This window comes from Lepidochelys olivacea (assembly GCF_965140295.1).
Source record: "Lepidochelys olivacea isolate rLepOli2 genome assembly, chromosome: 6".
NCBI classification, from domain to species: domain Eukaryota; kingdom Metazoa; phylum Chordata; order Testudines; family Cheloniidae; genus Lepidochelys; species Lepidochelys olivacea.
In genome coordinates this window covers 65,639,899-65,650,752 of record NC_140416.1, presented here as the reverse complement: position 1 = coordinate 65,650,752, position 10,854 = coordinate 65,639,899, and the positions used below count along the sequence as shown (strand labels likewise).

At 40.7% G+C, this 10,854-nt stretch overlaps 1 protein-coding gene across 3 annotated transcripts in view; it reads right to left on the bottom strand.

Annotated features, from left to right (window-relative positions):
- The window catches only part of ZNF106 (zinc finger protein 106), a 79,369-nt gene that overhangs the window by 6,870 nt on the left and 61,645 nt on the right, over positions 1-10,854 (bottom strand). For all 3 annotated transcript variants that reach the window (XM_084632588.1, XM_084632590.1, XM_084632589.1), the window contains 5 exons: positions 10,497-10,559; positions 6,827-6,946; positions 5,976-6,047; positions 4,258-4,329; positions 3,156-3,302 (listed from right to left, as the gene is read on the bottom strand). In XM_084632588.1, coding sequence (XP_084488714.1) covers positions 3,156-3,302; positions 4,258-4,329; positions 5,976-6,047; positions 6,827-6,946; positions 10,497-10,559 — 474 coding nt within the window. The remainder of the gene's footprint in view (positions 1-3,155; positions 3,303-4,257; positions 4,330-5,975; positions 6,048-6,826; positions 6,947-10,496; positions 10,560-10,854) is intronic.

Below are 10,854 nucleotides of genomic sequence, written 5' to 3'. Positions count from 1 at the left end.
TGCATGCCTGCATGATCAGCATCGGAGGTGGGGCTGGGCATACATGCATGTCAATGAGAGAGAGAGAGACAGACACTGTCTCTCTCCCTTGCTACTGCAGCTCACTGGTGTGGAAGGGTAAGTCTTTTTATTATGCATGAGGCAGGCTAGAGGCACAAATGTAGCAGTCCTGCCTGAGTTAAGGGATTCATTCTTTGATGCACTAGCTGCCTGACTGTGTACTTAGTAACATTGTTAAAGTTGCTGTGGATGGTTAATTGATCTCATTCTCTGAGGCAGAAATGTAGCAGTCTGTTAAGGTTATATGTTGTTAATGTTGCTATTATTAGTTAACTGTTCCCATTCTCAGTCATTTCCCCTAGGAGCATAAAACCTGTGAAAGTTTTAGGTTCCCTACATAGCCAGATTTCAGAGTAGCAGCTGTGTTAGTCTGTATCCGCAAAAAAGAAAAGGAGGACTTGTGGCACCTTAGAGACTAACAAATTTATCTGAGCATAAGCTTTCGTGAGCTACAGCTCACAAACTGTAGCTCACGAAAGCTTATGCTCAGATAAATTTGTTAGTCTCTAAGGTGCCACAAGTCCTCCTTTTCTTTTTACATAGCCAGAGTGATGTAAAGGAGCCTTATTATAAATGACAGTAAAGGGAACCTGCTAAGAAGATCTATGTGCTTTTTCACTTTTTTCCTGTGCCAAAGTGGCACAATGGGGTTAGATTTACAGCTCAGGATTTGTTTTACTTATCCATTTAAAAAAAAAAAAAAAAAAAGGACTGAGGGCAAATAAAACATTTACCTAACAGTCAATAAAAGGTCAGGACAATCAGAACGAAGCACTTCCCAAAGTACCCAGCCAAGTCCAAGACAATGACTAGGAAAACTGTATGACTTTCATGTGTGGAAGTCTGAGCAATTTAAAATGACATTCTACTTTTTTTTGTTGCTGTTTGGCGTTCTGTAATGTAATTTAAATGAAAATCCAGGATTATAACTGGAATGCAGGGTATTAGTTACCAAGTGTCTGTAACTTAACTTTCATGTGTTTAGGAAATGCTGAATAGTTATTGTGATTTTTCTGTATTGTAGTTTAAATAAATTACCAAAACAATTGAAACTGGTGTGATTATATTGCATTATTTTGACATATAAAGTATGCAGAATTTCACAGAATTTTTATTTTTTGGCGCAGAATCCCCCCAGGAGTAAAAATATGTAGGAGACATGATTCCAGCCCCAAAGAGCTTATAGTAGAATTAAAAATGCAACAAGGGAACATAAACAGTAGGTGGGAATGGGGGAAGAAGAACAGTGGAAGGAGAATGAGGGTAATTGGTAAGATCACATGATTACAAATACTAGTTACATGCACAACTTGATAGCCATGAATAAGGCTAGGCGTTTGTCACGGAGGTCATGGATTCTGTGACTTCTGCAGTGGCCTGTGAGGTTGGCCTAGGAGCTGCCAGTTGCACTGGCCATTGCTGGGGCAGTCTTGGGCCCTTCGACCCCCAGCAGCAGGAGTTTAGGTGTGTGTGGGGGCTCAAGGCTCCCCGGAAGGGGGACAGGAACTCCCCTCTGTCAGCTCCTAGCTCTTTGTGCTGCCCCCGCAGCTCCCATTGGCTGCGGTTCCCAGCCAATGGAAGATGCAGAACTAGGGTTTAGGGCAGAGCAAAAGCAGCAGGTGGAGTTAGAAGCTGGAGCCCGCTGCTTCCCAGGAGCCCGCTAGGGAAGCTGTCCCAGTCCCACCACCCCCCACCTCCTCCCCCCGCACAGCGCGTCACCCCCCCTGCCCCCCAAGCATCCACAGCATCCCTGTCCCATTCCCCAGCACCCGCAGCGTGCGGCCCCCCCCTCGCCCCATTTTAGTCAGGGGTATATAGTAAAAGTCATGGACAGATCACAGGCCGTAAATTTTTGTTAACTGCGTGTTACCTGTCCATGACTTTTACTAAAAATACCCATGACTAAAACATAGCCTTACCATGAATACTTTTAGAGGCCAATTCCCTTCCCTTTTCTGAAGTATAAAATATAAAAAGTACATCAGTAATCTCAAAGGACGTCCAGCTATTATCAGTTTTCATACAACTAATTTGCGTTACATTCTGCCACCCCTGCTTATGTTGAATGGTATGCAGTTCAGTGAATAATCCCATCCTAAAAAAAAAAGAAGTGAGGAAGGTGGTAAAGTCTGGCCCTATGATTATATATTCCTTCTCATCTTCAAACTACAGTTTAATCTAGAATTTTTGAGATTTGCTCCTGGTGGGCTGTTTTTACTGTATATAGATTTTAGAAGATCAATGAGAGACTTCAGTTCTGCTTTTCAGTCCTCAAACAAACCTCTCTTCATTGTTACTTTTTATAGCATTCAACAAACAGGCAGCAGACTCTAACAGCTTAAAGTGCCTAGAATCAAAATAGTTTTATTGCTAAGCATGGCAGATCTTCCTTTATACTTTAATCCAGGTAACATCAGGCTCTCATACTCCCTTTTTCTCATTCTGTCCAATGAAAACCACAGTTCTCCCAGCTGTGCTAACACCAACTCAGAAATCTCTTTGCATCATCTATATTTAATTTGTTCAACAAAACCAGCCACGTTCGTTTTAGGTCTGTTCAAAGAAGGAATGCTTCCCAAAAGTTGAGAAAAAACAACATCCAGGAAAAAAATATTATTTTCTACTTAAAAGATGCAAATCATGGAATAAAAACTCAGTTAAAAAGGCAACAGTTAAGTTTTTCTTTACAAAGCCAATTTCCATTCCTCAGCACAAGCACAGTGGCTTCTTTAATGTTTGGAAAATGCCAATCACATTGTAGGCACTATTGACAACAAATTGTGTGTCTTATTTTACACTGTTTCAAAATGACCAGGTGTCTCAGAATAGACTAAGGCTGCACTGGGAATTGTATATTGAGGGTCAAGTCCTGCTGAACTTACTTAAATAAATATTTTTACTGAATTCAATTAAACTATCTGCATGACTGAGGCTAGCAGGATTTGACCATTAGTAGGGTTCTACATGGAAAATAAAGAAGTCCAAATTATGGTAACATAGTCTGTACTTTATATTGAAGATTCTATCATCCTGTATACTTTCTTACTCCGCTTTTCACCAGACCACCATGCAAATCCAATTTCTTCATCACATACCTGCTTGGAACCTTTCCTGGAAGTGAAGAAGGCATCGCAGTTCTTCCAGCGACATTTTAGGGTCTGAAAATGTGGATTGGTGTGATCTGTCAGCAAGTGTTGTTTCAGGTGGTCCACAACTCCAAATATCAGTGAACATCCATGCCACTGGTGGGAGAGTGTATCGTAATAAGCCGTGGGGGCGAGGTGAGGGAGGAGGGGAAGAGAAAGAAGTGAGATAATGCTTTCATCCCTGCTGCCCAATAATATTCCACCAAAAAGAGTTTCTTTCACACACTGCCTCCACACTTCATCCTTCCTCATATCAAACTACTGAGCCCATGTCTCCAAACTGCTTCGGGAGGTTGTGGAAGCTTCTTAACTGGAGGTTTTCAAAAGGAGGGTGAATGGTTTAGCCGCAACAACATCTTGGCAGGGGTTTAGATGAGATGACTCTTGCTGTCCCTTCGAACATTATGATTCTATGATTCCATCAGCACCAGTTTTAGGGAGGAGTGAAATTTGGTGCAACAGTAGCATAAGGCCCTGTGTTGTCTTTTCTAGTTAAGCTAAGTCTAGAACAAATGGGCTCTCAATGGAGCTTTACAGCCATTAAACTTTCCAGCACGAAAATTCATCGGAAACAACGTCATTGTGCAGCTGGAAATATCTAGTGAGCCAGAAAAACAGGAGGTAAGAGGTTTTTGTTTTTAAAGAAAAAAAAGATTTTGATGCAAGACTAGTATTAGTGCAACTGTTTCTGTGTACAGTGGGTGCAGTAAAAGCTTTTTGTTTCAGAAGTTGGTACGTGCCACACACTCAGCTTGAAACAGGCAATAAGAGAAAGATTTTTAAAAACAATCAATCACTTATCTACCTCAAAACAGAGCACCTGCCATCTACTACAGGGTTCCTGGCAAGGCAGCTGCTCCCAGAGGTTAAACTATTTTCACAGTGGAGCTTAAAAGATGTGTGACTGGCTAAACGGAAAGGATGCTCTAAAAAAAATCATGAAAATGAATCTGTTCCATCCCTTGATTTCTGTCCAGACACAGGAGATTGGTCTAGAAACTATAATAAAGAAGGATAAAGAACTGAAAACTAGAAATGCTTTGTTCCTTACCCAGCAACGGTAATTCTGCATCAGGTTAAGCCGCACAGCTTGGACGCTGCCATCGTAGCACCCAGTGTAGATCTGTGAAGAAAAAATTATGAAAGAGAAAAAAATAATAAAGATGTGTTTTTAAAGAAATAACAGGCAAAAAGATCAAGTATGAAACATATGAAGTGGAAAGCCTATGCACTTAAGGCTTCCAATTTTGAAACACTTCTTAGATCCAAAATTTAAGATTTAAAAATAGTTATTTGAACAGTCATTGAAAGAGTTTTGATTCAGAAACTCTGCTGCACCCCTGAAACACGTAGAGAACCAGAATGAGAAATTAACTCTCCTATTTCCATATACAAACTAAATGCAAAACATTTTTTTTTTTTTTTTTTGCTGTTTGTAGTGTAAATTAGATTGTAAAAACCCTTTCAATTTTAGTAGTCTTATTAACAGGTAAATTAAAAAATTATTCTTCAACCTGACGGAGTCCCTTAAAGACATTTCCAGGACTTGGTCTGTAAATGGTCTGTATCTAACTGGTTTATAGACCATCTAGAAGTATGCGGTTCCTGAGCTCTAATAAACAACAGTAAACTGATGTCTAATGGTTCAATTTGTAGTGTTGGAGAAATACAAAGCTAACAGATAGCTGATAAGAAATAACGCGTCAGTTTATTTCCACTATCAGAAGATACCAATTATCTATCTGCTGCAGGGAAGGGACTATACCCTAGTGTTCAAACAGATACAGAAGAGTGAGAGAATGTCCATTGTATAGTACACTTCACTGAAGCTTCACTTGTGTCTAGATGCCTAAAGCACCTCAGAAATATGGTACAGCATAAATCTTGGACTACAATCACACAGCTTGGGCACAGTTAAATCTCAACTTCAGCCCCATGAGAAGCGGGGCTCAGAAAAAAAAATGCATTTCCCATAGTGCACTGGTTCCCAGTTTTCCTACACTTCACTCTTTTATTACAAATTTGAAAATCAGAAATATTAAGCACTTCCCATTTTAACTCTCATTTTATCAAAGTTCAGGAACAAGTTTTCAACTGCACATTCACAAGAGTTTTTAAAGGTGTCCAGCTTAAGCAGGCAAGTACTCAGATCTTTGTGTATACTATAAACCCTAACCTGCATGTGCATCATGGTATTTGTATACCTAAGTCAGTTAAAAAATGTTCATGCACTTCACATGTGTTAATTTGAAAGTATGGTCCTGAAAATTGGAAATAGTAGGACTTCACTCAGTCAAACCAAGTCTAGTCATATAGCTGCTAGAGAAAATGCCGGAAACAGGACAGACACACTTAAAGTATTAAAACCCTCAGTAATTCTTGAACTGTTCTGATTATAGTAACGATGCACACTATGAAGATGAAATTAATGCCTTATGTCTGGCTGATAGAGAGCTATAGTCATGAAATTATGTTACAATATTAGCAATCCAACAGCTCAATTTTGCCAACACAATATAGCATATGAACGACTTTCCAGAATTGCTACATTACTGTATTTAGCTGGTATATAAACAGCTTTTCTTTATTATTCATTAATTATTATTATTCTTTTGACTACCATTTTAAATGGTCCTCTCTCTAGCAGAATAAGGGAAGTTAAAATAATTAAATCATCTACCAGTGATATCAATAAAATCTGAAATCAACACTATCATCAGCTAACAAACAAGACTTTCTATTTTAGATCAATGAAAGGAGGAGAGTTACCATGCTCTTATGAATAGTCATACACATGATCATATCTGTGTGTCCTCCATAGACTTGCAAACGGTCATGAGACTTGGGAAGAAAAGAAAATGAAACATCAGGCATTTAATAGTATGACATTTTGCAGGCATTTTTTATTGGCTTGCATAATCAACAGTGACTTTTTAAGAGTTAGGAGCACTGACTATTACACGAGACTACATTTTTAAAGTCCTCGTGGGTGCCACGTTGTACTGTGTGCTATTAATTTCTTAATTAATGGCAAGGATCCCACCATTTTCCCCTCAGTCTATTCTTTCAGGCCTATTATTTTTTTTTACTCCCTTCAGAGCCTGTCAACACCACTAATCAGCTGGAGGGATTCTTCAGCAATAAAAAGCATTTGTTCTTCAGGGGCTGAGAATATTGCCTCACTGGTCCTCCCAAGTCAACATGCAAGAAACTATGAGAATCCACCCACTGTTTTCTGCATGAGAGTACTGACTACTAGGGAGTGGCCATTAAGGTGATTCAGTTTACAGGGACAGACTACATGCCACTCAGCCTTTCAAAGAACAGAAAACTAATTGTCCAGAATCATTTGAAAAAAACACGTCAGTTTCTTCTACAATTAAAATGAGTGCAACCAGAGAACCAGTCTGGCTCATGCAAGTGATTATCTGTTGAATTATTTTAAAACCCCACAGCAAATTGGTCAAGGAGAAGGTTGAGAATTTTAAGTGGTAGAAGAGGGAGGGGCTGGAAACTAGGAAGTAAAGATTATTAATATGGTATTTTGCTCTGGAGCTTCTGAAATGTACAAAAAAATAGAATAGATAAGTTCTATTCCTGGACATCATTTATTTTCTTACCTGTAGCTCATAAACACGGACAAATTTATCCAAGCAAGCAGTCACCATCACCTTCCCTAGGATGTTCACAACAGTTACTGCATGATTATGGCCTTTATAGATTCGTACCAGCTCTCCTGTCTGTGTCAAGACAAGGAAGAAAGAACACCCATTAAATCATGAAAACAGATGCAAACAGCAAGTCTGCAGGTTTCTCATTGAAATAATAGTTTTATTATTCATTATGTTACAGAACTGCCTAGGGGCTAACAAAGAACAAGGCCCCATTGTATATAGCACCATACAAACATATCATAAGACAAATACCCTATCCCAAAGAGCTTACAATCTAAATAGATAAGGCAGGAAAACGGATACAACATACAAGCAGAGTAATAGTGTTCAACATCATGTTAGTGCCATGATTATTTTTATTTATCGGTTGTTACTTTGTTACTTGTTACTTTGGTTATTTGTTTTTTTACAATGGAGGGAATTTGCCAAAAGGAAAAACAAAAGAAGGGCAGGGGAGACATGATGAACAGCCATTCACCATAGGAGAAAGAACGTTCAGTGTGGAAACTGCAGAAAGCAGTGTGATGACCTTAGCAGCATCTGACACTCCCTGGTCAAACTGCTTCTACAACTGCTCTGCTGGCTTCAGTCTCAGGCCAACTCCTCCCTGCAGTTTCTTTTCCCACAGCCACATGTTGTCGTTGTCTGTATTGTTGACATACTTGTTGACATACTTGTTGACAGGTATTTTGAAATAAGTTACCAAAATAATTGAAACTGGAGTGATTATATTGTGTTATTTTGACAAATAAAATATGCAGAATTTTAAAATACTGTGCGTAGAATTGTTAGGTGCAGAATTCCCCGAGTAGGCAGCCATATGGGTCCTACTGCCCCCAAATGAGGGTCTCTCCTTCTCTGCTCTGGGTCCAAGGGATTCTGAAGGAAGGGATAGTCTCCATCTTTCTCCTGTCCCTCCCAGCAGTACCTATTTAAACTGCCTTTGCAACCGCTGTGCTAGCTTTAGTCTTGGGCTAACTCCTTTTCCAAGTTTTAAATGCTTACTCATGCCAACCTGAACATTATATATTTCTCATGTATGTATCTCACTTAAAAAGTAATTGCAGTACCTTTTACCTAGCTTATAGAAACCTAAAGTCAAACCAAAACGTGACCTGAAGTTACCAGCAGCAGTTTCCTAGACATCCTTTAGTTTCCTCATTTCCAACTTTCTGCCCCATTTGGTAAAGCATAATTTCTAACAAAGTACACTTGCAACCATATTACCACAGCCACTAGGAACTGGTACGTGCTCCTCCCCCACCCCCCGAAGTTTAAGAGGAAGAATCAGCAGTTGCTAAACAGAATTAACCACATTACCATTTGCACGAAATACATCACCAGACTAATTATTCTGTGTCCACCACTTTGCATCATGGCTTTTGGCATTTTCAATTAATCTGTGATACTGTTTCAAAACAAAGGCAGTATTTTCAAAAGAGAGAAGGGAGTAATCCTATTGGTGCGAGTTGGGGATTGGAAGTCAGGATTTCTGATTTCTACTTCTAGCTCTGCAGTTGACCCACTGACATCTAGTCAGACCTCCTGAATAACACAGGACATCAGACTTTCCTGAATTAGTTCCTGTTTGAACTAGAGCATATCTTTTAGAAAAACATCCTATCTTGATTAAAGAATTTCTAGTGATAGAAAACCTACTACAACCCTTGGTAAGTTGTTCTAATAGTTAATTACTCATTGTTGAAAATGCATGCCTTATTTTTTAGATTAAATTAGTCTAGCTTCAACTTTTAGCCACTGGATCTTGTAATACAATTGTTTGCTAAACTGAAGAGCCTTCTGTTCCATATGTAGGAATCTTTGAAAACTCGTGGCGAACGGGGGAAGTCCCGGATGACTGGAAAAAGGCTAATGTAGTGCCCATCTTTAAAAAAGGGAAGAAGGAGGATCCTGGGAACTACAGGCCAGTAAGCCTCGCTTCAGTCCCCGGAAAAATCATGGAGCAGGTCCTCAAAGAATCAATCCTGAAGCACTTACATGAGAGGAAAGTGATCAGGAACAGTCAGCATGGATTCACCAAGGGAAGGTCATGCCTGACTAATCTAATCGCCTTCTATGATGAGATTACTGGTTCTGTGGATGAAGGGAAAGCAGTGGATGTATTGTATCTTGACTTTAGCAAAGCTTTTGACACGGTCTCGCACAGTATTCTTGTCAGCAAGTTAAGGAAGTATGGGCTGGATGAATGCACTATAAGGTGGGTAGAAAGCTGGCTAGATTGTCGGGCTCAACGGGTAGTGATCAATGGCTCCATGTCTAGTTGGCAGCCGGTATCAAGTGGAGTGCCCCAGGGGTCGGTCCTGGGGCCGGTTTTGTTCAGTATCTTCATAAATGATCTGGAGGATGGTGTGGATTGCACTCTCAGCAAATTTGCGGATGATACTAAACTGGGAGGAGTGGTAGATACGCTGGAGGGGAGGGATAGGATACAGAGGGACCTAGACAAATTGGAGGATTGGGCCAAAAGAAATCTGATAAGGTTCAATAAGGATAAGTGCAGGGTCCTGCACTTAGGACGGAAGAACCCAATGCACAGCTACAGACTAGGGACCGAATGGCTAGGCAGCAGTTCTGCGGAAAAGGACCTAGGGGTGACAGTGGACGAGAAGCTGGATATGAGTCAGCAGTGTGCCCTTGTTGCCAAGAAGGCCAATGGCATTTTGGGATGTATAAGTAGGGGCATAGCGAGCAGATTGAGGGACGTGATCGCCCCCCTCGATTCGACATTGGTGAGGCCTCATCTGGAGTACTGTGGCCAGTTTTGGGCCCCACACTACAAGAAGGATGTGGATAAATTGGAGAGAGTCCAGCGAAGGGCAACAAAAATGATTAGGGGTCTGGAACACACGACTTATGAGGAGAGGCTGAGGGAACTGGGATTGTTTAGTCTGCAGAAGAGAAGAATGAGGGGGGATTTGATAGCTGCTTTCAACTACCTGAGAGGTAGTTCCAGAGAGGATGATGGTTCTAGACTATTCTCAGTGGTGGAAGAGGACAGGACAAGGAGTAATGGTCTCAAGTTGCAGTGGGGGAGGTTTAGGTTGGATATTAGGAAAAACTTTTTCACTAGGAGGGTGGTGAAACACTGGAATGCGTTGCCTAGGGAGGTGGTGGAATCTCCTTCCTTAGAAGTTTTTAAGGTCAGGCTTGACAAAGCCCTGGCTGGGATGATTTAATTGGGTATGGGTCCTGCTTTTGAGCAGGGGGTTGGACTAGATGACCTCCTGAGGTCCCTTCCAACCCTGATATTCTATGATTCTATACTTACAGGCTGTGAGCAAATCACCCCTTAACCCTCTCTTTGATAAGTTAAATATATTGAACTCCTTGAATCTCTCATTAAAAGGCAAGTTTTCAAATCCTTTGATCATTCTTGTTGCTCTTTTCTGAACCCTCCCCAATTTTTCAATATCCTAGGAATGAAGGATAATGTTTACAAAGTGCTTTGCGTTCCTCAAATAGAAAAGGTGCTATACAAAGTAGCGTAAGAGTCACCATATCTTCTTAAGCATATGGGCGTCCAAAGAAATTCTCATTGCTTTTATCAACTCAACAGTAAAAGCTATTTAGCGTTTCAAGTATCTGAATGACTTACATGTATATTGTGGGCGTGGACAGATTGGTCACTGGAGCCACTGAACACCAGATCGTTCACAACCTTTTAAAGAGGACAACAAAATAGTTTTGACTTCTGGATCATTTTTAATATATGAGTGAAACAAAACATACACACTACTTGAGTAAGGATTTGCTTACTTTAAAGTACACCTCTACCCCGATATAACACGGTCCTCGGGAACCAAAAAAATCTTACCATCTTATAGGTGAGACTGCGTTATATCGGGGCAGGGAGAGGAACCGCTCCCCGTCCCAGCTCACCTCCGTTCCGCCTCCTCCCCTGAGCGTGCCACTGCTACTCCGCTTCTCCCCCCTCCCTCTCAGGCTTACCGCGA